Source organism: Miscanthus floridulus, chromosome 11, assembly GCF_019320115.1.
Source record: "Miscanthus floridulus cultivar M001 chromosome 11, ASM1932011v1, whole genome shotgun sequence".
NCBI lineage: Eukaryota > Viridiplantae > Streptophyta > Magnoliopsida > Poales > Poaceae > Miscanthus > Miscanthus floridulus.
This window is the reverse complement of record NC_089590.1, coordinates 83,528,032-83,554,344: the sequence shown is the minus strand read 5'-3', so window position 1 is coordinate 83,554,344 and position 26,313 is coordinate 83,528,032. Positions and strand designations below refer to the sequence as shown.

General features: G+C 44.1%; 3 protein-coding genes and 1 long non-coding RNA gene across 5 annotated transcripts; all 4 read right to left on the bottom strand.

Moving 5' to 3' along the window:
- Positions 1 to 5,117: 5,117 nt before the first annotated feature.
- On the bottom strand, positions 5,118 to 9,247 carry LOC136491404 (probable nucleoredoxin 3). Its single transcript, XM_066487686.1, has 3 exons — positions 8,653 to 9,247; positions 6,847 to 7,338; positions 5,118 to 5,882 (listed from the first exon to the last, which is right to left on the bottom strand). Exons 1-3 carry the CDS (start codon positions 8,734 to 8,736, stop codon positions 5,277 to 5,279), a joined length of 1,182 nt encoding a protein of 393 aa, XP_066343783.1. The 5' UTR covers positions 8,737 to 9,247; the 3' UTR covers positions 5,118 to 5,276.
- A 1,041-nt stretch (positions 9,248 to 10,288) lies between these two features.
- LOC136493631 (nuclear pore complex protein NUP88) lies at positions 10,289 to 16,874 on the bottom strand. 2 transcript variants are annotated; one of them, XM_066489730.1, is made up of 9 exons: positions 16,421 to 16,874; positions 15,149 to 15,300; positions 14,763 to 14,885; positions 14,473 to 14,617; positions 13,844 to 13,905; positions 13,374 to 13,587; positions 11,709 to 12,620; positions 11,229 to 11,478; positions 10,289 to 11,141 (listed from the first exon to the last, which is right to left on the bottom strand). In XM_066489730.1, exons 1-9 carry the CDS (start codon positions 16,826 to 16,828, stop codon positions 10,873 to 10,875), a joined length of 2,535 nt encoding a protein of 844 aa, XP_066345827.1. In that variant the 5' UTR covers positions 16,829 to 16,874; the 3' UTR covers positions 10,289 to 10,872. The 2 variants fall into 2 exon arrangements, with proteins under 2 accessions (XP_066345827.1, XP_066345828.1); XM_066489731.1 differs by lacking the exon at positions 16,421 to 16,874 and adding an exon at positions 16,080 to 16,174.
- An 84-nt stretch (positions 16,875 to 16,958) lies between these two features.
- LOC136491319 (uncharacterized) lies at positions 16,959 to 17,844 on the bottom strand. The gene is made up of 2 exons (XR_010768022.1): positions 17,657 to 17,844; positions 16,959 to 17,569 (listed from the first exon to the last, which is right to left on the bottom strand). It is a non-coding gene; the product is annotated as an uncharacterized lncRNA (long non-coding RNA).
- Positions 17,845 to 22,118: 4,274 nt separating this feature from the next.
- On the bottom strand, positions 22,119 to 25,392 carry LOC136492321 (uncharacterized). Its single transcript, XM_066488380.1, has 2 exons — positions 25,347 to 25,392; positions 22,119 to 22,654 (listed from the first exon to the last, which is right to left on the bottom strand). Exons 1-2 carry the CDS (start codon positions 25,390 to 25,392, stop codon positions 22,119 to 22,121), a joined length of 582 nt encoding a protein of 193 aa, XP_066344477.1.
- Positions 25,393 to 26,313: the final 921 nt, after the last annotated feature.

Below are 26,313 nucleotides of genomic sequence, written 5' to 3'. Positions count from 1 at the left end.
CGTAATTCGGTTTTTTTAATATATTCCAAATTATATAATCCTTTGTCGCTTCTAGATTTCTGTGCCATACAAATTTTCTTAAGTATAAGTACGACTAGATTTATAGAAAACATTAATAACATTTATATCTCAAACAAGTATATTATTTTAAAATATATGCAATGATTAATCTGATAATATTTATTATACATCATAAATATTATTAGTTTATTTTATATATTTGATTGCTCCATAGGTGAGAACAATAGTTAAAGGGGGCTCTATCCTATTGCATCAATCTTTCTCATCAAACTTTGAAATGTTTAACGATGTAAGAGGATTTCCAATAGTTTCTCTCTCTAATTCATTTTTTTTGGTAAAAAACTAGCCCTCGAAAAAATTTATATCTAAATTTTTAAAGATAAACACTCAGTAAATCTCCACACCAACTCTTAGACACATGTGTGGGTTGCACACTTTCTACGATACTTCTGTTGGTTTTCTTTCTCCCGCACGAGAAAGTTCCTCACTGTTGTTCTACCACTCTTGATCGTCGCCTAGTTGGTTGTGGATTGCCGGCTAACTCCAGCTAGGACTGTGCCCTAGCCACTGTTAGCGCGACTACGTCCGGCCAGTAGCAGCAGCTGATGGCTAAAGGGGGCTTACAGGCTTACAGCAAGGTTCGATGACAAGAACATCACTTCTTTGAATACACACATCATTTATGGAGAATGGCCAATTCCTAGAGTTCAAGTATATTAATTAAATCTCCAAGGTGCATGTTCCTAAGTCCTCCTTTTTATGACTATGGTAATAGATTGCTATCTAATGATATTGTTGCTTGAAGAGAGGCGTGAGGCGGAAAAGACCAACATGGGCGTCAAAGCCAAGTTGGAGATCCAATCCATATTAATTCGAGTCCACCTCAAATATGATGTGCATAAACTAACTACCATGGAGTGCATCATAGTTTTTTATAGTGCACTCTACCTTAACTAACCCCAAAAGAGATTTGTAATCTAGAGTCAGTACTATCAACTAGCATATGGTAATCTAGGAAATATAAATGCGACACAAGACAAACACAATGCGGAAGCTTAAATTTAAGGTAAAGAGCAAATCAAGAGATACCAAACTCTTTGAGATGATGATGCATTTCCTAGGTCTGAGTATCAAAATGCAATCACTAGTCCATATTTGTTTAACCTATGAAATAACATTTTTGTTAAAATGTTATCAAATTTCCTATAATAAATTGGTTGTCACTACCCGTTGGGTTATTGGCCTCTCAAAAAAAGTTCTTTTGAGTTCTTGTTATAAAAAATATGAGTAATTCAAAACAAACACAAAAAAGGCAACTTGTTAAATAAGGTTGTGATTTAACTTGCTACAATTATAAGACGTTTTAACTTTTTCTACCTACATATTTTTGTCATGCACTCAGATATATATATATATATATATATATATATATATATATATATATATATATATATATATATATATATATATTAAAAACAATGTATCTATAAAACTCAAAATATCTTATAATTAAAAACATAGGGAGTATGATAGAGATTTCTAATAAATAAAGAAAAAACTAAGTTGACATTAAACCAATGCAAAGCTCTTTCATATAAAAGCTGGAACCAGTTTCCCTAACGTTAAAAATCACCTGCATAAATTAAAAAAAAAATCACCTGAATGGCTCCATTTGAGTCACCGACAGGCAGGCCCAGGTGGCCAACTGCAAAGGAGGCCCATGCCCATCCGTAAAAACTGCAAGGGCACATCTGCCATGAGAATTGAATGACGAGGGCGAGAGCATCTGAGTTCCCTATTTTTTTTTTCTAAAAACATAATTTGGCAACTCTAAAAAGATTTGGAAAGAAAAAAAAGAAGGTCATCTCTAAGAGTTTCTAATAAATAAAAAGGGCGTACCCAGTGCAGAGAGCTCCCGCTCTATGCGGGGTCTGGGGAAGGGTGTCAGTGGCAAGCCTTACCCTCGCCTGTGCAATGCGAGGAGACCGCGACTCGAACCCGGGACCTTCCGGTCACAGGTGGTAAGACTCTACCACTTGCATCAGGCCCGCCCTTCAAGAGTTTCTAATAAATGACATCTAAAAAATCAAATTTGAAGTCCACATGAATTATGTTGCGGCTTTTTTTTTATCACGGGAAACTACAGGGAGCGCCGAACCCTGAGACCACGAGCTCCCTCCGCCGCCGCCATCAGCCAGCCGCGACAACCACCCAGACATGATGCAGCTCGTATGCCTACCCTGCACACCAGTACACGTACAGAGCAAACGCTAGCAGCTCGCAGCAACGCTAACGCCGCACGCTCACGCAACCGCGCCATACCGAGCTGCCACCGCCCATCATCCCGTCCCATCGCTATGGGAAGTTGCTCCCGCACGTTACGCTGCCACTGCCACGCAGGACGCCGCGGCCATGCCGAGGTACTGAGCATGCCGGTTAGCCAAGCTCCACCTCCAGTTGGCTGCTTATACAAGGGACATGCTGCTTCGGCTCCCCTCCACTCTACTGAGCTCGTCATCCCGCACCACTGCTCTTCACCGCTATCCCGAGCCCCTCGCTACTCATCTCTCTCCCCCTCTGTTCTTGCACAGAGACAACCGAGCCTCGTCGATCTCCGACGCTCGGCCATCTCCTCCCGATTCCTTCGACGGTGTGCCTCTCCAGACCCTCCTCCACCTTTCCCAAGCAGTGCCTTGTCTCCTCCTTGCCTGTGCCGAGCTCCCCCGAGCTCCAACTGTGCGTCCATAGCGGACGGAAGCAGCGGACGATGAAAGCTCCGTGCTCCCGTCCGTGGTCTCTCTCTCCCTCTGGTATTCTCTCCTTTGCGGCTGGGCGGTGTCGGCGGGTGCTATGGACACGTTCGCCAGAGACGACAACCTTGCCCTCGATGCCGTCGCGCTCACTGGAAACGACGAACTCGCTCCAACACCGTCGAAGGATACGCGCGAGGCTGCAGTGCGTAAAGTTACGCGGATGAGGGGGATTTTTCCACTCCTAAAATATTAGGAGATTATATTAAGAGCCGTTGGAGATGAATTTTTCTTAGGACTAGAAGAAGGTTGGAGATGCTCAGCTACTTTGCCATCCTAAGAATGAAATTCGCTCATTTACCATTATTAAATACGATGATCATCACGCTAGAATGCTCTTTTAGTCCACGGCCCAGTTTCTATTCCTAATTACCCCTGTCCCTTCAATCTAAAATTCCTTTGCCAATGCCTGGGACTTACGGAACGGACGGAAAACGGATCGGCCGAGCGGGAGCTGCTCCTTCACGCAAGTGCGACTGCGCGAGGCTCCGCCAGCGCCGCCCGTACACCATTGACGCCCGCCCCAGAGCTCTCCGACGCCCGCCCCACGCCGCCTCTTCCCGAGCGACGTCAGCTCCTCTCCCGTGTCGGCTGCCACGGGAGCGACCCCTCCCTGCCTCCCACGCCGGCCCCCACGCCAGGCCAACGCCGCCGCCTCAACGCCAACCGACACCGCCACCCAACGCGAGCTCGACGGCGCCGCCCCAACGCCAAGGCGTTGCTGCCGCCGTCATAGCTCCATGGCTCTGCAACCGCCGGCTGCTCCAGCCATGGTGGTGCTCCACCCTCGTCGGTGAGCAGCTGCCCGTGCAGGAGCAGCGACTACGTGCCGCAGCTGCAGGTCGGAGCGCCAACGATAAGAGCGTCACACGCTGCTGCCGCGATTCAGAGGCGCCGCGCCGCCGTGGTGGATGCCGGAGCTGCTCGCAGAGGCGGATCAGGGTGCGGCCGCACTTCGTGCGCGCAAGCCCGCCGCTGCGCATCACGACCCGCCACGCCAACCGCGGATGAAGACGACGCCGAGCATCAGGGCACTGCGGCCGCCGTTGCGCGTCGGGGCGCCGCCGCCACTGCGCATCAGGGCATCGCCGCCGCCGCGGCCCTCCGTGGCACCCGCGCGCCGCCTCAAGGGAACCGGCGGGGAGCCGCTCGACGGGGCCGCGAGCAGCCACGGCCGCGCGCGCGCTCCGGCACCGCCATCTCCTCTCTCGTCGACGTACGTCCGCTGCCGACGCCGCCCTCAGCTCCTGGCGGCCGCCTCGCGATTTTATGTTTTTGTTCCGAGCTCGAGCAACCGTAGGGGTAATTCAGGAATAGAAAGTGCGAAGCAGACCAAAAGGACATTCTAGCGTGATAACCGTGTTTCGTAATGGCAAATTCGTGGGACGGTAAAGTAGGAGGATGGCCAAATTTCCATTTTCTCCCATTCCGGACCCCGATTTCCCTGTCGTCAAATCTGCCCGCCTGCTACTTGGAGCAAGGAAAGGAATTCCTCTTATCTTAGCATAGAATTCTTGTGAAGCTTCCATACATGGCCACATTTGATCAGTTAACTGTTAATCCTAAGGTGATTTTCTGCAATCATGATGTGCTTCTTTGTTTGCGTTCTTCAAATTTGAAGCCACCGTTTTTCTTATGATTCTGAAACTGCGACTTGGAAACCAATATGTAGCGCCATTAGAACTCAAGTCTTCAGTCATACTATGATTCCTAGAAATAAAGGTACAACTTTCATGTTTGTCCGTGTGTTAATGGCTGCATGCCATGTGTTTGATGAAATAGCTATATGAGATTTTCCATGGGGTATTATGATCGTATGGGGGAATTACTGAATGTCCATTGTATTTGATGAGGAATCCAACAATGTTCTTAAAAACCATCATGTAAACATATTGTTATTTAAGTCTTTAGAATCCATCCTTTTATACCAAGTTGATATGGCATTCGAGGAACTGTAGAAAGTAAGAGCAGTAGCATATTCATAGGAGAGCTTTGTACTTGAAATTAGTAGTCCCCGTAGTTGGAATACGAGATTTCTAGTTTCATAAAAAGAGCGCTCTTTCTATCAACGCAGGGCTCAGACCTTTTTACAGCAATTGAATAGGTTTAGCTTAGAATTAAATCATGCCCCCGCAAGATTGGCTGGCCATTAAGGACTTGTTCCGATGAGTTTTAAAGTGCCGGCGAGGCACGGGCTTAGTAAGTGAATCGGCAAATTGGTCAGAAGTATGAACATGAGAAATACGCAATTTACCAATAGCAACTTGATCTCGAACGAAATAGAAGTCAATGGCAATGCGCTTCATACGAGAATGGAACACGGGGTTGGCGCAAACATAAGTGGCACTTACCTCTTGCCCATTACTTTCATTGAGTCCTATAGAGTTTAGAGTACAATAGAAACATTTTCCAGTCCACTTTGATGCTAGAACTTCATACTTTTAACTATATACATATCTTAATGATGTCTACTTTATTTTCTAATACACAAGAGGGATGAAGATCAAAGTTGCACTGCTTACAAGAGAACACCCAATACCTCCCCTTCTTCTGGCATTCATCACAAACATAGGCCTTAGCCATGTCCAACTCAAGCACGTGTCTGTGTCTTGGATCATTCACTTGACGAGGCAGCTTGTCTCCTTCCTTTCTGAGTGCTTCATCCACTTCAGAAACTCTAGATTCCGTGAATGGGAATGCTGTTGCACCATAAGTTGATATTGCTGTCCTGCCATCTGTTTTTAGAACTTTACCATCCAAACCAAGTATCAGGAGTCCTGGGATGCCCTTGACAGTGAAGATTCTTGTAAGCTTTTGCCTGGCAGTGTCAGAATAAGGGATGGCAAGCCATGGCATTGAACTCATGCTTGCTTGGAATTCCCCCTTATTGCGGTCTATAGAAATGAAGATGACCTCGAAGCTTCCTGGTTTCAAGATTTTCAGCTCATTATAAACTTCCTTGAGTTGTTTGGTGAAGACATGGCAAGGTGGGCACCAATGTGCTCCAAAATACAGGCCGACTGTCTTGCCAGTAAGGTCAGCTATAGGAATCTGAAAAAACATTGTCATAGGAGAAATTGAACTGTAAAATTAAACCAAATTAACTAAATGGTCATAATGAAAAATGCAAAGGAGACATGGATCATGGATTGACTTAGTATGGCAACACAATTACCAACAACTGCGTATCATCTATAGAAGTGTTTTTGGTTAATGATGCTCTACAATCTAATTATCTGCAAATTTGTCGTGCCCCAATGGTGGCTACATAGTTTGCAAATGCATTATTGAGATATCACACCCTTTTCCCCATTTCTAGTTTTGTATTCTTTATATGATTACAGCTTTAAGCATAGCTAGATTAGCAATATTTATTAATCTTCCATTTCCAATTTACATGGTATATATTCTTCGCCAAAGGGCCTCTAGTCCAGTTGGTCAGAGTACCCCGGCGGCACTCCTCATGTCCTGGGTTCGACTCACCGTGGGAGCGGTTAAAAAAATCTCCTCGTTCGTCCCATCGTCCGTCCCATATCCAAAGCACCGGGGGGCACCGGCCCAATTCTCACTTGGGCGACGGAAAGCCACCGTGTAAGGGTGGGGTGGGGATTCAGGGGTTTTCTCGACCTGGTGAGAAGGTCTTCTTATTTGAAATGTTGTGGGGACAGTCTTAACCCCTTCAGGTCGAGTTTTTTTATGGTATATATTCTTCTACAATAAAATTTGAGAGATATTAGGAAGAACAAGATTGTGCTTGCATATTAGCTTCTATTATGTGCACTATTGGGATCCTTGCTATAACGCCTTTCTTTTATTTGCAAGATTGTGTGTTGTTCTTGTTCCATGTTCCCTGTCATAGGACATACCTACTGACATAGTTTCTCAAGTCTGTATCTAGACTATTTTCTCACCTGAATCATGTCCTATTTTTTTTATCAAACTTGCAAATGTAGTATGTAGTATTAAACATATTTCCTATTAACACAGGCATTTCATGAGTTTTTTTTTTGTTCACCTTTATGTCATCTGCACTTATGACATAGTCTCTCTCCTTGCAGCCAAGAAGCTCCTGAAGCTTACCTCCTTTTCTCCTGGCATCATCCATGGCCTCCAGCTCCCTTCTCCTCTGTGCACTGAAGGGGTATGCATCTTCTCCATACTCGTCAGCCAGCTTCACTGCATCCTCTTCAAATCCCACCCCACTGGATGGCGTTGCTGACAAAGGGATCAATGCTGGGATATGCTCAATGCCAAAGTGTGCACACAACTTCTGCCTTAAGCCAGTGTCAAATGGTAACGCAAGCCACGGCATGCCTTTGAAGTGATCCCAGAAGCTTGCGTCGTCACGGTCCAGTGATATGAAGATTATTTCAATATTCTTGCCGGTGTTCCGGAGCGCCGTGTAGATCTGGACAAGATTTGGGGTGAAGTTCCTGCATGGCCTGCACCAGTGAGCTGAGAAGAAGAGGCAGGTCGTCTTCCCTTCAATGGAGGACAGAGGTACTTCCTGTTTTTTCACAAACAAGAAATCATTTTCTTATTAGAACTAGCACAGCAGAACTTTGGAGATTCGTGTGCTATGGCACTGTTTAGACTATAGTGTCGTTTAAATGAAACAGTAAGTCAGCAAGTGCTATTACTTTAGAAAAATCAGGTCAGATACGCATGTCTCAATGTTAAACTTAAGTGAATATTTCAGTTTACGCTTGAGGAAGGAGCATGTTAACACTGTGCAGCAGCCGACAACAGCTTCTAGGTCGCCAAGCCATTCATCTGAAGAACCCTCAGTGCGTAGGCCCATTCGGGAGAAGAAGCCCAACCCATTTATTGCTGGCCCAGACTGGCTGTAATAGGATAGTATTAAAGAGGAGAAGGAGGCGAAGCATAGGGGGGGGGGGGGGGGGGGACCCTGTATCCGAATTCTGAATTTGTCGTTCTAACGCACTCATCGTTAATTCGTTGTCGCCTGAATTCCATTTCGTTACTTCTCTAGCAAGTAGATGCTAACAATCTGGTATCAGAACTAGTCGATCCACACTGAACTCTGCTTGGAGTTTGTTGAGTTGTGATCCAAATTCAGTTATGTATAAGATAAAGGCCAACTTCTGACGGAGCGAAGCGAGGCCTGTCGCCGGGAGGCTTAGGGTTTTTCCATCTCTATATATACTTCTTGTAAGCCATCGTCTTGGGATAAGAAAAGTTGTAAATCCCCGACGTTTGTAACCTCACCTGATATAGTGAAGATTTGCTGGCTGGTGCCCGTGTTTTTTCCCTTCTTCCTTGGGAGGGTTTTTCACGTTAAAATCTCGTATCCCCTGTGTTTGATCTACTGTTCTTCGTCGTTTATATTGCCTATCGTTTCTAACAGAGTTCGCCGTCCACCGTTCCACGCCATACTTCGTCCGGAGTTCGCCGTCCACCTTCACCGCTGTGCGCTGCCATGGAGGTTACCGTCCCCGACCACCCGCACTACACCCGTCGACAGCGCGCGCGTCGTCATGGACCCTAATCTGAAGATCGTCACTTCTCTAGCAAGTAGATGCTAACAGAGCACTACAAAAAGTTCTCTAGAAAGATTCATATAAGTTCGATGCTTGTTCATTGTAGTAAAGGCTTGCTCACATAACATGTTTTGGAACAGTAAACACAAACTGGTGTAGGAACTAGTGACGCAGAGTAAACTGAAAGCCGAGCTTTGTTTCTGGGCATATGATTAATTCTCATGAGAGAGCTAGAAAACAAAATACATCATATATAGAAAACAGGAACAAAACAGAAGATTGAAGTTCAGGGCTGCCAAACACTATATGATTCCTCTCACCTTTCCTTCATTGGAGAGAAGAAACTGAACACCAGCCAACTGTGACATGTTAACCTCTTTCTTCACCTCTTCCCCTCCTTCCATCTCTCCCGTATGTCTGTGTGGCGCTAACAACGGAACAAGAAAAACTGCTGCTGCTTTGTGGTTTCGTTGTAAACATCGATGCTTGGGGTTTTAAAGATTACCGTATGCTAGGATAGGATAGGAATAGCATCTTTGGCATGTTGTGTGTGCGATTGGTCGAGTAATATTCTAGCAATATGCTTTCCAGTATCCCAGCGGAGGGAGCAGCCGTGGTGGAAACATCAAGGTTACTTTGGATATATATGTAAGCCTAAGGATAAAGATGGACAGCGAGCTGAGGCGAGGCATGAGAAGGCAAGATAGAATGTGCTCATCCTCCAAGCAGCATGGATGCCGATGATGCGGACCGCAAGCTGCTCCGCCCCGTGCAAATTCCTTTCACCGCGGTTGCTGTCATATATGCTGTGTGCTGCCGCATAGTTGCCCTGCTATCTGCTAAGCAAATGCAATTTGTGTAGTTTGATTACACAGTATTACAGTCACAAGTCACTTGTGGAATTGCTGACATTTAACTCCAACGCCAACTTATCTGTGTGTGAAACTGTGGATGAATTGGCACCTGATCGCATATCTTCGGCTGGACGCTCTGGTCTGTTTTCAGATGGCAGGATGAGCAGACATCAGTATTCTGCCCAACGCTTATATGTACTCCAGGCCTCCATCTTGTTAAAGAGTACTAGTTGGAGTTGCAGCTTCACCTTGTCAAAGCGTTTTGCGTCAAAATTGTGCGCGATCTCAGCTGAAACGACACCGGTGTGGGCCAGTGGCATTCTGCAGAGACCACAGAGCACCACCGATCGCGCGGCCTCCACTCCCCGCACCGCGGCCTGCCACCCTCTCGCGTGTCGTGGTCCAAGTCTGGCCGTTCCACGCAGGCGGGCCACGAGAGGAGGGCTCGCGACGGGCCGCGCGCGCGACGGCGTAAGTGCTCCCTCCGACCCTCCCTCCCTGTCTCGTTCGCTCCGTCTTTCGTCGTGCCCCGGTTCAGGTTGCCTTGCCGGGAGAGAGCGAGCAGGTGTACCGGAAAATGAACCAGAGGCGCATGTGCTGTGACTCCGAGCATGGAGCAACTAGCAACGTAGGCCGTAGGCCGTAGGCCGTAGCAGTCGAGCTCCCGACAGTGCCACTGCTGCTCGCACCACCTTTCTGCATTCTGCAGACATCGATGGGAACTCTACAACTTCTAAACACGTCGTCGCCTGTCTCTCCAGGTTTCGCCGAGAACCTTTCAAAAACAAAAAAAAGTTTCGCCGAGAGTGCAATGTGTGGCAACGATCGGCCACCGCGAGCTATTTGCCACGGGCACAGGCCTGGCAGTCAATCGAGTACCCGACGTCGCCAGGAGCCCCCCCTAATGGCTTGATTTCACCACTAATCACTATAGCAAAAGCTTGATTTCACCATTAAATCTTCATGCAAATCAACATCTTCATTATTTTAGCTCCCCTTTATCCCGCATCGTGCATCCGCCACTGCTGATGGGCAAAATAAACAAGCGTCGCTACTAAATCCTAGTACAAGCCAACAAGCCAAATAATGACACAAGAGCAGCAAGTAAACATGTCCCCTAAACGATAGCCGTATTCGAATCATGTTCGATCACTCTGTTCTCATTTCTCAGGCACAGGCCATCTCGCCTGTACTACTTACTTTTCCAGTACCATTTGCTGTCATTACTCATTACCCTCAATCGACAATCGTAGTCTGCAGCTTCAGACCACGCAGTACACAGAATACCAAACCTACCGGTCCCGATCTGCAGGAGGAAAAAGTGAAGCGGTTTGCACGTGCTTCTGGAGTGCTAGTTACATCACGCTGACGGGCGATTTGCAAAAATGGGACTCGAAACATCAGTCATTTGCAGATTTGACACTGAACCCACATTCATACACACCGATGGACCCACTTATCATCCACCCGAGTGTCATCATAATAAGGAGTCAATCTTTTGAGTATCATTTTTGCAATTTTTTCCACGCGGACATGCAAATGCAGTTCGCGACATGTGTAGAGGTTCTGCTGCTGCAATCAAGGGCAGTCCACAGGCCCAACCCTTTCGCGGTTTCGCCCCCACAGAAAGTGATAGCAAACAGGCTCCTATGGATCCTGTACAATAAGTCGCATGGACCTGCCAACCTATTGTTCCTGGTCCTTGAGTTCATGATCAATAAGGCGCAGCTTCAGATTGTTCTCTTCGTTGAGGAGAGAGAGCTTCTCGAGCGAAGATTTCAGCAGTGACATCTGGGATTCTGAGATATGGCTCCGTCCAGCCTTTGGTGCCTGCCATGGTGTCACTCCTGTGCTAGCTGCACCGCCCATGGATTGCTGAGCAAACCGTTTCATCCTAGCACTCAGGGCGGCAATGGAAGAGCGCAAAGCATCCAACTCCACATCTGCAAACCTATCTGCAAAAGGTTTTAGCAGATACAAATTCAGTTAGCACATGAAACTGCAAGGTGAAGAATGCGAAATCAGATAAAACATAAACGGACCAAGCTGTGCCTTGAACTCCTGCTCTGCCTGGGATAATGGTTTCTTGTTTGCAGCAGGAAGCATCTTGAAGCTATCTATTCGCTTCTCCAACAGTTCATACACCTTGAAGGCCCGATCTATCCTCTTGTTAATGTCTCCGTCTTTGGCTTCTATGGATATAAGTGATTTCTTCACTGCTTCTAAGCGTTTCTGTTTGTCTCCCATTTCAGTCTTTAAATAGTCCGCATGCTCCTTGAGTTCAATGAAAACCTAATTACCAATAAATTAACCTCTTGATCAGCGCGTTTTCCTTTCATCCCTTCATTTATTATTACTGGATCAGTAATGACACATTTATATTACAGTGTACAGAATCAAGTGATTCAAGTTGTCCACCAAACTTTGGCTAATAATTCCAGATAACATGTTTTACGGCCTCGAAAAAAATTGCAAAAACGATAATGGTTGAATACAAAAATATCATTGTAGCAATTTCTTACCTTGTGCCCGTACTCCACATAGTACTCATGGAAGACCTTAATATAGTGATGAAGCGTGGATTTTCCTTCAATAGAGTCAGGGGTCAACGATTTCAAGCTTGATGAAGATGGAAGTATGGGTGGGTCTGGACCAGCAATAAGCTCTTTGCTGATCATTCCAGTTGCAGGAGGCTCCACATCCTTGGTGCTTTTGCATTCTATGTCTAGCTGAAGAGGTGTTGGTTCCTTCCAACCCTTCATCTCCACCACAAAGCACTCACCCAAGCATGTGATGCCAACTAACTGTACATGACCATATGCATCAGCTATGGTAACAAATCCAGAAAGAAAAGAACTTGTTTCGCTGTTGCCTGTAGTGAGGACAGGATGCACAGAGGGTGGTGTCGAAGACATTTCGGGGTATGAAAAAGGTAGGAAGTGCAGTGTGACCATGTCAAGCCCCCCACCATGCGCACAATAAAATCTCTCTGGAACAAGGGGGTCAGGAAACAATAACAGAGAGTTATCATTAGGAGTTTTTGGTAGTGCCAAATCCACAATTGCGAGCCTTAGCAAAGGAGGAGAGTTCCCCATCCAAACAGCTTCTATGTTGCTCTTCACGTTTGATCCTGTACTAGATGGTCGATGTGATCTCAAAGCCAATGGATCTTGTGAATTGGAGTCACATATCATGGCAACACTCTTTATTTGTCCATGTGAATCGACATTAAGGCGAGAAGGAACCCCAATGTTCCACTGCGGTTGAATTTCATCTGCAAGAGCATCAATCTGGAGCTGCCCACTACCCCAGGCAGTCACAAGAACTGAATCTTTGCCAGCAGAACTGTACATAAAACCTACAGCTTTTCCTTCGCAACTGCTGTTCTTGCCTTCAGATTCATTACTTTCCTCACAAACTCTACAAAGAGGCCCCTGCATAGGTTCTCAACCAGATCAACATAGATTGTGATTCATGAGCTTCACGTTAAAAGCAAAGAACACAAGTTATACACAATAGGATGTTCAAATTTGGAATGCCAAATATCAACGAATGAACACTTTTTGAGTAGTTTTTCAGTTCCATGATATTTAAAAACTTTCCTTTTAATAAAAACTGTAAATTACATATATGTTTTTAACTATTAAGATACACCAATGAGAAAAATAAATGGCAATCAAAGAAACTTCAGGTTTACAATAGATCGATTTATAGATGTTAGACCTATTGAAAGTAAGGTGACCTTCTAATATTTGAGTTCGGTTATCCATAAATACTGTGAACCTCCAAAAGTGTAGATTTTTATATACCCAAACTGGTAGAGATTACATCCTCTTTTTACACAAAATGAAGTGTCATCTATAATTTGGGAACATAGCCATCCCCTTCTTTCCTTTAAAAAGTATTAACTTGATGTCAATGCACAAATAGATGCAATAATGTAGTATGAGGACATGTTACAAAGCTAACCATCCCACACCCCAACATTTGATAAAACTAGCTAAAATTAAAGGTGAGAAATACCAGCCCATACTCCAAAATAAACTATGAATTTCTTCACCATTTTCAATACTGATCCATTGGAAAATTATCTTGTTACCCAACACACAGTCTATCAGTTATTGATGCATAGCACAAGGTCCGTTGTTCTCAGACAAATATCTCATAAAATCAATGTAGAAGAAGACCTGTAATGTTAGAGAATCATCTACTGGCGCATATGCATGAGCTTTTGACATCAGATAACTGGTATCTGTTGATTGATGTAACAGGTCAGGAAATGTTGCCTCCAACCAAGCTATGGCCAAATGTGAATTAGTGACAACATTTGGATTTGAAGATTTCAATCCAAATGCATTAACATCTTCATATATCTCTTGAATATGTTTCTTGCTATAGTCACTGCATCATGAAAAAGAAATTTTAAAATTTAAAACCTACCCACAGGCCACAGATAAAAGAGAATGCATATTACGAATTTAAGAATACTCAGACATTTCCATATCATTGCCTAATAGATGCACCATATTTGCCATTTACAAAAGAAAATTAGCTCAACAATTTGTAGCTTCAACAATGCCAGGCATTATAGAAAATAATAAAGCATTATAGAAAATAATAAGAATTCAACAAATAAAACAGAAAAACGTCATATTACCTTCCAAATGGAACAACAGGACAGAGCACAAAAATTGAACCATCACTGAATAAGATGAAAACCTGCATAAAAGATGGGTTTGCATGTGAATTGTGAAATCAAGCAGAAGAACGAACCATCCAGCACAAAACTAAATGATAGCTACAAAGAGTACGCATGTCCAAATGGTAACTTAAAACCAAACTTGATACACGGCAATCATGTCATGTATTTGTGTAACTCTACTATGACTTACAATGGGGGCATAGATTCACGCAAAAAAAGAAAAAAAATACATGCACCATCTAAACACACAAACAAAAAACAGCACGACATTCCCATGTTCATTTTACAAAGATGTCACAATGCAAATCGTGTAGATTAATACTGTAAAAACCTTAAGACTTAAAAAAATGTCACAAGTAAATTGACCTAAGGATGGTGTGAACAAGGCCACTATCTACTTGAAGTAGGAACTAACTTTGTTATAATCTTCATTAGTAGTTACCATAATAATCCAGGAATGTGAAATCAACTCTATTTTTTCTCCTTGGCACCTAACATAAGTTATCAACGCTCCTGGTAAGTAATTTTTTCTAAAGAACTTCTATAAGATCTTGATATGCTTATTTATGTGAATTGTGACATACCGAAAATCTATCCCATAGATGATCACTCCCATAAGAGAAAGCCACTGGACAAATCGCTGAAGCATTTTGACATTTCCCAGGTAGAATTGACTGCAAATAAAATTCCTGTTCTGGCTGTTCTAAATCGGATGAGAGATCAAATAACCTGCAGAATGGTTTCTTGATTTTCAATAAAAGGGTTATTCAGAAAAATATAAGAAATCGGGTGAGACACACTTCTTATCTTTCTCAGTCACACCAACTATAAACTGGACAAATGAGGTTATATGGCACACATCCATGTAGCATACCTGAAAACAGCATCTGATGTCAAAACTGCAAAATGGTTGTTGCTAAAGGGATGCCAAGATGCCTGGAGAACTTTTATGCCATCGCTGTCACTGGGTAGGATCTGACAAGCAACCGGTGCAGTCCTGTTGTGAATTTCATATGTACAAGTCAAATGTAGCAAAGAGATAGATAAACAGCTAATTAACCTATAGGGCAGAAGATCGCAAGTTTTTTAGCACAATCTTCAAATAATTAATAATCTAGTGCATGACCAATGGAATGTAGGGGACACAAGTTTTCCATTGATTTTAGTTCTGTAACTTACATAACCACAATAGTTATTAGGAAATGAAGTAAAAAAGAGAATGCTGTCAGCATGTGATAAAATCATAATGGAGCAACATACCTGCATATGATTATATCCCCATCTTCAGACACCCTCTCATGTACATACAGGACACTTAAGTTATATGATCCAACAAGTAGCAGTGATGAACCGTCAGCGTTAAGTGATATGTGTGTGACCGTATAACCAAGATCAGACTCTGGTGTCAACAGCTGTATAACAAAAGCAACATATCGGAATAAGATAACATGGAATATGATCTCAGTAACAAAATGATGCATAATTATGAAAGAATTTCATGTACAAAACTGAGGTCAGATAAGGCAATAGTGCTAAGATAATTCAAATGGGTAGACAGAAGAATTGCATTAAACGCGACGAATTTCAGCTCCCATGAGTATCACAAATACACCAGCACAAGGAGGGAATATGAGAAATTTCTTTGCAAAAGTAATAAGGATGGGGATGGATGCTGCATCCTTGTTGGAGTCAAATCACTATAAGTAGTGCAAGTTTCATGTGTAAACTTCAATACTTCATGTTGCATACATACTACTACTGTACAGTGCTACGGGCTGTCTGGCAGAGCTCCAGCTCCAAGATCCATGCAGGATTTGGAGTTTGTATGATAGATAAATAAAAGTGGTCTCGTTTCAAAAAAAAAAGATAGATAAAAGTGGTCCAAACTTCTGTATTTAATCCAAAGCAACAGAATGGCTCAACTAAAAGCCCTCCCTAGTCTGCCCAAGGCTCCAGCACCAAGACTTTCTGGAGCTAGGAATGACCAGCTACAAATATTCTTGGAGCATACCTAACAGGCCCACTAGTTATCCTTTTACTGAATGACACTAGTTATCCAGTTATTGAACTAACACAATGACCTCGTTGAAACTTAGTGTTGTTGCTGTTTTTATGACGCACTCAACATGATTGGAAGAGGGAAAAAGGCCCTTAAAGCCATAAGGTAACAGAGATAGGAAGGTAGTCCTGCCTCTTCCAGTCTTCCCCATCTTGCCATGTATGATGCTGAAAACAAGCTTCCCATTTCTACAAATTCGAAAGTACAAGCTACCACAGAAGATAATATAGAGCAAAAAAGTAATGTCTGAATTATAATACCCCTCACTCCCTCAGAACACTAAAAAACCCAACATGCTATCAAATTGGATATCGATGTGGCAGTGAATTGCGTATTAAGCTCGTCCCTAGATCGAACCCTCAAGCATACGTCCCTATCAGATCGAACACGGGGAGGACAGATGCTATCCTAGCACTTCACATGGCAGTATGGCACTAGCAGCAAAACGCAAAAACAACGGGGAAACACCTCACCTCGGAGGGCACGGCGGCTTCCACGGCGACATCCACCTCACCATTCTCCGCGTCCGGGTCCCTAGTCCGCACGCCAATCCGGTGGGCGCTGCACGCTGAAGGGTCCCACGCGTACAGCCGCGACGCTGCGGTGCCCCACGCGGCGGCGCCGCCGCCGCTGTCGCGTCGGGAGAAGGCGGGGTGCGAGTTCAGAGGCACCCACTGCGCCGGAGAGTAGGCCCGCTTCGGAGTGGGCCGCAGCTTCGTCCTCGAGGAGGTGGAAGCGGAGGGGGTGAGCGCGAGGGATGGGGAGGGCGAGTGGCGTCCGCGGCGTCGAGAGGGCGGGGTTACCGGCGCCGGGGAGTGGCGGATGGGAGGCGGGGACCCCGGGGGCGAGGACGGCGGCGGCGGCGCGGTGATGCGAGTCATCGGCGGCGACGAGGACGACGAGTGTAGTGGAACGGTCGGGAGCAGGTTATTTGGGCTGGAGTTACAGCTTTGATTGCATTGAGATCATAAAAAATGGGCCACACGTCACAATCCAACAAAACCCAAAACGACACCTCAACGGCCCGTTTAGAAATTGGCCCAAATATAATTGCACAGTACAACAATACAATATATAGCAGCCTAGTAATAAAAATAGAAACAAGAAAAAGGGATAGCATTAGGCGTATGGTAATCTCCTTCATCATTTTTGTCGGGATCAGATCATGATTCATGAGGCGATATCATCATCTGTATGTGCTCAAAATAGATGGTCTGCTGGATTCATATGCTTTTGCAGTTTGCATGCATCCTATTCCTGGCAACAGGGGCAAAGCAGCTGCTGTGAACATTTCTAAATGGTTTCTCTAGTTCTCTGCCTGCCTATCTCTGGTCTCTGGACATGTGTAGTTACTCAAAGGGTCCATATAGAGGACAGCAAAACATGGAGCCAAAACCTCTGGCGTACCTCCGTCACATGGGCCCTGTTCGCTTCTCTTATAATCCGCCTTTTTCACCTTATTTTTTCAGCTGGGACAATGTTTTTCTCTCCCAACAAATCAGCCAGAACAGTGTTTTGGCTTATTTTTTCAGCGAAAGCGAACAGGGCCATGGATGGCATGGTCACAACGTCTGAATCCATGTGTGTTCATTGGTCGATGCAGCGGCGAACGAAGTTCAGATCTGTGAGATGATTGTATAAGATCAAGATCAACACAAATGATGATCTAGCCTAGTCAAAAGATCACATCATGATCATGAAACACAGACCTTGGGGTTCCTCCATCGATGGAGTAGGGATGTGAGGACGAGGATGGAGCTGTTTGGTGGTGTAGCGTCGACCTTCAGGATGCCAGCAGTGGTCAATCACTTTGGCCGGTGCCGGAGTCGAGGAAGAAGGGCGGTGGCCTTCGGGTCGATCCAGCGCCTTCTTAGGATCGGAAAAAGAAAATATCGAAGTGGTCTGTTTCTCAGTTGTGCGTTGGCCAAAGGAGAAGCCAGGCCACCCCTTTTAATATGGCGTTGCTCGACTCGGGGCCGCAACCATTGGTTGGCTTGGGCGCTACCGATCGTCACGCGTGTGGAGTTCCCACCGACTAACTCGGTCAAGGGAAACGGTCCACCGACTAACTCGGACAGGGGAAACGGTCTTTGACCCCGTACCCCAGTTGTGTGTTGGCCAAAGGAGAAGCCGGGCCACCCCTTTTGGTATGATGTTGCTCGACTCGGGGCCGCAACCATTGGATGGTTTAGGCGCTACCGATCATCGTGCGTGTGGAGTTTCCACCGACTAACTCGGTCAGGGGAAATGGTCCACCGACTAACTCGGCCAGGGGAAACAGTGTTTGACCCTGTACCCCTTCGTAATGGCTCGAGCTAGAGATCACTTAATTCCAACATTCTCCCCTTTGATCGAATGGCTAATCAACATAAGTCCACACTCAGTAAAATAATATACCGAAATAATGTGATACAACATTCAGGATAAACGCCATGCAACACAAGTATCGACAGTACACCATCCTACCTCGATAGGATGAAACTTAAATATAATAGGAGTTGGTTGTGTTACGGCCCTCATCCAGAAACATTAGAGGTTTTCCATTAAACCCATGCCAGCAGCATGTTCATTAAAAATTTTGGGGGGTAAGCCTTTTGTTAGGGGATCCGCTAACATCATTGTCGTACTAATGTGCATCATATCGACAGTTTGATCCTAGGTTCTATTTTTCACAATAAAATACTTAATGTCAATGTGTTTGGCAGCACCACTTGACTTGTTGTTACTCGAAAGAAACACTGCAGCCTTATTATCGTAGTGTATAGTAATTGGTTTTGAAATGCTATCAACCACTTTAAGTTCGGGAATAAAATTCTTTAACCATATGGCTTGTCCAACAAACATGCCAAAAATTTTGCATGCATGGTTGATCCTACTGCTATGGACTGCTTACAGCTTTTCCACGAAATGGCTCCTCCTGCTAGTGTGAAGACATATCCTGATGTCGACCTTCTACCATCAACACAACCAGCGTGATCAGCGTCTGCATAGCCAATAACTTCAAGGCTGTCAGACTTCTTATACGTGAGCATGTAATTCTTAGTCCCTTGCAGATAACGTAAAACTTTCTTAATAGCCTTCCAGTGGTCCATTCCTGGATTTGACTAAAATCTGCCAAGCATCCCGGTAATATAGGCTAAGTCAGGGCGTGTGCATACTTGTGCATACATAAGGCTTCCAACAGCAGAAGCATAAGGAATAAACTTCATCTGATTAGATTGAATCTTACTTTTGGAACATTGATAGTCATCAAACTTATCGCCCTTCACAACAGGTGCAGCCATAGATGAACATTTACTCATCTCTCAAGTACTTTCTTAATGTACGTAGTTTGAGATAAACCTAACACATCTTTGGACATATCTCGGTGCATCTCAATGCCCAGAACGTAAGAGGCTTCACCAAGATCCTTCATATCAAAGTTAGATGAGAGGAACCCCTTAGTTTCTTGCAGCATGTTCTTATCACTGCTTGCTAATAGAATATCATTCACGTAAAGTACTAGGATAATAAACTTGCTCCTCTTGACCTTAATATATATGCAATTATCCCTTTTATTTTTGGCAAAGCCAAAATTCCAAATAACATTATCAAACTTAATGTACCACTGTCTAGACGCTTGTTTAAGTCCATAGATAGATTTCTTTAGCCTGCAGCACATGTGTTCCTTGCCTTCCACAACAAAACCTTATGGTTGAGCCATGTATACATCTTCATGCAAGTCACCATTAAGGAATGCAATCTTAATGTCCATCTGATGCAGCTCTAAATCATAATGAACAACAAGCGCCATGACAATTCTTAGTGAATCTTTCGATGAGACGGGAGAGAAAGTGTCATTAAAATCAATCCCTTCTATCTGTGTAAAGCCTTTTGCTCCAAGCCTTACCTTGAACTTTTCCACCTTCCCTATGGAGTCATATTTAGTTTTGTAGACCTATTTGCTGCCTATTGGCTTGAACCCATCGGAAATTTCTACTAAGTCCTAGACTTTATTAGAGCTCATAGATCTTAGCTCATCCTCCATGGCCTCCAACCATTTAGATGAGTTTAGGCTCATCATGGCTTCTTTATATGTTCTGAGATCATCCGCCAGTCCTATCTTCATACATGTACACGACATAATCTTTCGAAATGGTAGATTTTCTTTGCCGCTGTGACCTTCTTATAGGTTCTTTAGTTGTCACAGGGGTCTGCATAGTTTGCATAGGCTCAGTTTCATCATTAGTTGCCTCACCATTAGGTGCTGAGCTATCCGCCCCTATATTTTCAAGTGGGTGCTCACTTTCAGAACTTTCTGCTGCAGGTGCAGCACTAGAGTCTTCAGCTGGATGTGGAGCTAAGTGCTCAGGTGGAGGTGTAATTGTTCCAAGCATAGAAACAAAGTTCTTATGGAATATCGGTAATGGTACATCATCCTATATTTCCCTGAGATCAATGCTTTGAGGCTCAGAACTCCCACTTAAGCCATCATGTTCTAAGAAGACTGCATGTCTAGTCTCTACAAATTTTATGGTACGATCCGGACAATAAAAATGATACCCCTTAGACCTTTAGGGATACCCTATGAAATGACAACTTACTATCTTAGGGTCTAACTTCCCAATATGTGGATTAAATAATTTAGCTTCGGCTCAACAACCCCCCACACACAAGTAATTCATATTTGGTTTTCTGCTAGTCCATATCTCATAAGGTGTTTTAGGGACTGATTTACTATGAACCCGATTAAGTATGTGTGTGGATGTCTTTAATGCCTCCATCCACAAACTCACTGGCAGCGTAGAGTTACTTAGCATACTTCGAACCATATCTATTAGGACGTGATTACGCCTCTTAGCTACTCTATTTTGCTGAGGTTCACCAGGAGTTAAATATTGGGCAACTATGCCATTTTCCCAAAGGAAATGAGCAAACAGACCGGGGATTTGTCCATATGGAGCAGCTCTCCCATAATACTCCCCTCTACAATCTGATCTTACCACTTTGATCTTTTAATTATGCTAATTTTCAACTTCAGCCTTAAATATCTTAAACTTATCAAGTGCTTCGGATTGTTCACATATTGGAAAGATGTGTCCATAATGGGAGTAATCATCAGTGAAGGTAATAAAGTAATTAAATCCATCAATTGATGTAATAGAGAAGGGACCACATATATCGGTGTGAATTAATTCTAATAGTCCCAAACTCTGTATTGCTCCTTTCTTAATTTGTTTCACATACTTTCCCTTAACACGATCAATACATTGCTGAGTCAGAGAAGTCCAATGGATGAAGTATCTCTTCTCTAATGAGACGCTCCATTCCGCCCTTCAAAATGTGGCCTAAACGACAGTGCCATAATTTCGACGAGGTCTCATTAGTGATGCTTCTCTTTCACTTATTAGTGACATCGCACACATTCATCACAGAGGAATCATTAAGAGGCAATAAATAAAGTTTGTCATGCCTAGGGGCAAGACCAACAATCTCATCATCAAACTTAAGCAAACATTCGTTGTTCCCAAAGTTACAATGAATACCATTATCATCCAACACAAAAATAGAAATAAGGTTTCTTCTCATGATAGGAGCAAGTAGCATATTATTCAACTTAAGAATCAAGCCACTACTTAAGAGCAATGGGAGAGTGCCGATGGCCTCAACATTAGTCTCATGTCCGACATCAACTCTAAGCTTGCGCTCCCCCTTTGCTAGCCTTTGGACGGTAAGGAATCCCTGTGATAAATTAGTAATGTGCACGGTGGTACCAGAATCAATACACCATGCATTAGGGGAAACATTAGCATAAAGGGATTCATCAACAAAAGTAATTACACCATGAGTACCTTTCTTAGCAAGCCAGTTCTTGAACCCATCACAGTCCTTTCAGATGTGCCCAAAGTTCTTGCAAAAGCGGCACTTGGGCCCCTTGGTACCTCCATCAGTGCTGGTACTTCCCTCAACGTTGGCAGTATTAGTCTTTTTGAAGTTATGCTTCTTTGCCTTGAGGAAGTTCAACTTCTTTTTAGACTTATTGTCCCCATGGTTCCTTCTTTTGCCTTAGCCAACAAAGTTAACTTGATCCTTGTTATCAACCTTTTGTCTCTCTTCTTCCTATACACACTTAGCAATGAGTTCACTCACATTCCATGTTTTCGTTAGGAGGTTGTAGTTGACCTTAAACACCTAAAATTTGGGACTAGGAAGTGAAGTCATGATAAAGTGCACTAAGAAGTTATTGGAGATGGTCATATCCATGGTCTTAAGTTTTCCGGCCATATCAACCATCATCATGATATGTTCTCTAATGTCGATGGACCCTGAGTACTTAGTTGAAACCATTTTCATAATCAAAGTACTAGCCTCAGCCTTAGAAGAGCTTTTGAACTGCTCTTCAATGTTTGCTAGGTACTTCTTAGCATTATCTGAGGTGGGAATAGCTCCCCTGATTGCAGGAGTAATGTTATTCTTTATGACCTTTCCGGACAACCTGTTGGAGCGTTCCCACTTCCCCAATTTTTCCTCATATTTGGCTATCCTAGCAGCTAGGGTGGCATCATTATCACCCTCAGTTGTAGGAGCAACTGGGTCATCCTCACGTAATGTCTGGTCCAATTCATTCACCCCGAGCCAAATCTCAAGCTCCTCTTTCCATGACTTGAAGTTAGTGCCATTGAGAGGAGTGAAGTTGGTGAGCTGATGGGTGAGAGGCGAAGCATTAGCTGAATAAAATAAACCAACATAATATTAGTAACAATTAAATAATGTCATGCATATAAATAACCCTATGTTGGTTTGATTAAAAACATGAATGACAGCTCTAATTTGCATCACCATTGGGCAGAAACGAAAAAGAACCCATAATCATAATCATAAACTTGTGACATGCATATAAAATCAACGTTGGTCAGAAAATATATACATAGGCCACACTTAATTAAATTATTCAATTAAAATTTTCTGTTAGTTTCATTTTAATCAGAGGGCTTACACATAATTTGCAGCGAAAAATGACATTATTATGGGCATAAATAATCATAAATTAGTGCTATAGGAAAAAATAATGAAATTCATAATGCACTGAAAATATTAGAGCCTATAAACGTGATGAATTCGGCCCATAAACATCAGTGGTCTAGAAGAAAAATTCATTAAAATGTTAAATAAAAGGGTGACCCATAATAGGCCGTATTCGGCCCAGCCCATCACGGCCCCCTGTGCTCCCGCATGGGCTTTAGGTCCGATAACCTAGGCCTGGTCGCGAATTGCGCAGACCCTGCGTGTCCCGCAGGCCCAACTAATTACCTAAGCATCCTGAGGCGTCGATCTAAATCGTACGATCGCTATTGCATGCCCTTGGAACAAAACTAGAAATTAGCCAAACCCTAGGTTCATTTCTATTTCTCCTCCCCCACATTTCTTGCGTAGCCAGCCAATAGAACGAGAGGGCGGTGGTGGCACCTACAGTGTACGCACGGCGAGCTTAGGCGACGGCGGCACAGCGAAAGACGGTGGGTCCGTCCCGGGCCCACTCATCGGAGCACGTGTGTGCCCGGGGCAGCACGTGGTGTCATCAATCGGCTCCTAGCTGGTTCCCTCAGGGCGACACGCGCGGTAGGGCGGTGGGAAACCCACGACCTCAAGCACGCCAACACGCGGAGGTGGCTCGACAGTGACACAACAATGCAGCTATATGGCGGCGCGCGGCCCTGTCGTAGTGTTGGCGCACGGGTTCACCCTCAAGCCAAGGCGGCTAGGCCGCACGGTAGCGGTGGCGGCCCTCCCCTTGACATTCTAATGGCGCCACCATGTCAAACTTGAGGGCAATGGCAACCCTAGGCCAAGGTGAGTCATCCGGACCTCAAACCAGGAAATTAGGGTTCGAGTTCATGAGAATTTGGGGAGAAACTTCATCTAGGGTTTCGGTATTTAGGGATTTCATCGTGATTTGAACTGATTCGCTCATCCCGTCCTTCGATTGCTTGATCCGAAACCCTAGCCCCGATTTGCATCAAATTAACATTAACAGAGGACACATTAGGCCTAATTCATGGCAAATCCTTGTTAATCAGAAACATAAACTCATTACACAAAAACAATTAGCCCTAAACATGATAAAATTAGATCTACCTGAGCATTGTAGGCATAGATCAGAGACATAAAACTCATAAACATGATCAATTAAGGCCTAATCATGCATCATTATGGGTGATCATTATTAACAATAAGTGATTAAGGCGCGATTTGATCAAAATCAACCTCTAATTATCTAAACCGAGGCAGATCAAAAAATGATGGATCAATGACTAGACTAACATGGCTTTGATGCCACAATATATGATTGAGATCAACACAAATGCTGATCTAGCCTAGTCAAAAGATCACATCATGATCATGAAACACAAACCTTGGGGTTCCGCCATCGGTGGAGTAGGGATGTGAGGACGAGGATAGTGCTATTTGGTGGTCTAGCGTTAACCTTCAGGACGCTAGCGACACTGGCTAATCACTTTGGCTGGTGCCGGAGTCAGGGAAGAAGGGCAGCAGCCTTCAGGTCGATCCAGCGCCCTCTTAGGATCGAAAAAAGAAAATGTCATGTGGTCTGTTTCTCAGTTGTGCGTTGGCCAAAGGAGAAGCCGGGCCACCCCTTTTAATATGGCGCTGCTCGACTCGAGGCCACAACCATTGGTTGGTTTGGGCGCTACCAATCATCGTGCGTGTGGAGTTTTCACCGACTAACTCGGTCAGGGAAAACGGTCCACCGACTAACTCGGCCAGGGGAAACAGTCTTTGACCCCGTACCTCTTTGTAATGGCTCGAGCTAGAGATCACTTAATTCCAACAGATTCATCCGTCTTGGTTGTTCAGTCGGTCAGAAGTGGTGATTCTGATAGCATATTGTGTGAAGCCCGGTTGTACACAGATCCATATTTGAAGCTTAGGCTACAGGGTTTAGGCATCCCTACGACAGCAAGATGTAGAAAACATGCGCTAGGATCTTGTCACATGAATGATATCAGTATTAGGCGACGTGTGCTTGTCACCTTGTGGCTTGTGCTTCTTTCTATCTTGGAAGTCGTTGGTATCGAAAATAAAACAAAGCAACTATGAAAACTTCGGTCGTAATCAATACTTCTATTCTATTTCCAGAGACATAGCAGGCATACCATACCGAACATGTTATAAAACCTTTGATACCCTCTCAGAATCTCACATGATTAGTATCGAGATCAAGCCTTCTTCTTCTTGTTCCTTTTCACACATGAAACTTGGGCACAAAACGTGTTATAGGGTTTAGGTCATGTGCATCCCATATCTTCTTTCTTTGGTAGAACCTTGTGTGCCTTCATTTGTAATCCCTCCCTCTTCAGCTGTCGATCTTGGTTCTACAAGCGGCAACTTAGACACACATACCTCCGACACGAGCTGGAACCAAAACACGAGCAAAATCCTTCTCCATATCCCGTCACGTGCAAATGAATGACAACATCTTTGCATAAGCTTCTGATGCTCCTGTGTTATCGATAGTTGTAAACAGCTGCACATGAACAAGATCTCCCTAGCCATCCATCCGTAGGGCAGAGCAAGTAATGCGAGTTGTATGTTGCCTTCATATCGAGGTGCCTTGCCACATGCGCTTGCATGGCAACATCATTTCGTTCACGCTCTGATGTTTGTAGTTTGCTGAACATGAAATCATTCCAATCCAACGTATGGTTTCAGACTTTCAACTGAATAACTATCAGTAGGCCAGGTGCACTGACTGAGCAGGGTGGTTGTTTGTTGCTGGCAGCTTGCTGTGGTCCACCCTTTGTTTGCAATGTCACGCTACAACAAGAAACTTCTTTTCAGACAGACAAAACATGACGATCATTTGCCTGACAACTGAAGATGGTGATCCACCGTTCTTTGCCTTGAACTAATTATCAACAGCTACAAAATACAACCAAATGCTCGGTCTAACTTTCTAGCTTTGAATTTCTTCAGAATTCAAACATGTACTGATATTCCTTCCAAAAAAGAATCTTATACTAATAAGTGAAGATGCAAAGTTGACTCAAGCTTCCTTCGTGGTCCATTTAGTAATATTTCTTTAGCTCCATGATAAACCATATGGCAGCAAATTATTGCTTCCTTTACTTTCATTCCAGCTCCAACTCTGTTGGATTTTTTTGCAACCGTGACAACGAAAAGAACAGGACGTCTGTTTCACACGTCGGTTACATCTCATAATTCAAACTTTGTTTTCACATTTCGTACTTTTCTCTGCACAAGAAAACTGACACGCTTTCTCATCATCTTTGTTGCGCCGAGCAACGCTGCTCTTATTTCCCTATCATGGGTTTCCCGTTCACGAAAAATTTCCCTATCATCTGCAATA

Bases quoted from the DNA above. Each gene is read 5' to 3' on its own strand.
- LOC136491404 (XM_066487686.1), bottom strand. From the start codon at position 8,736: ATGGAAGGAGGGGAAGAGGTGAAGAAAGAGGTTAACATGTCACAGTTG. The intron at 7,339-8,652 runs GTGAGAGGAATC...GTGAAAAAACAG, and splicing joins TTCTCTCCAATGAAGGAAAG to GAAGTACCTCTGTCCTCCAT. The intron at 5,883-6,846 runs GTGAACAAAAAA...ATGTTTTTTCAG, and splicing joins TAAGTGCAGATGACATAAAG to ATTCCTATAGCTGACCTTAC.
- LOC136493631 (XM_066489730.1), bottom strand. From the start codon at position 16,828: ATGACTCGCATCACCGCGCCGCCGCCGCCGTCCTCGCCCCCGGGGTCC. The intron at 13,588-13,843 runs GTAATATGACGT...TTCATGATGCAG, and splicing joins CCTGTTGTTCCATTTGGAAG to TGACTATAGCAAGAAACATA. The intron at 11,479-11,708 runs GTAAGAAATTGC...ATTGGTAATTAG, and splicing joins ATGTGGAGTACGGGCACAAG to GTTTTCATTGAACTCAAGGA.
- LOC136492321 (XM_066488380.1), bottom strand. From the start codon at position 25,392: ATGGAGAAGGATTTTGCTCGTGTTTTGGTTCCAGCTCGTGTCGGAG. The intron at 22,655-25,346 runs GTATGTGTGTCT...TATTTTATTCAG, and splicing joins GGTTCCAGCTCGTGTCGGAG to CTAATGCTTCGCCTCTCACC.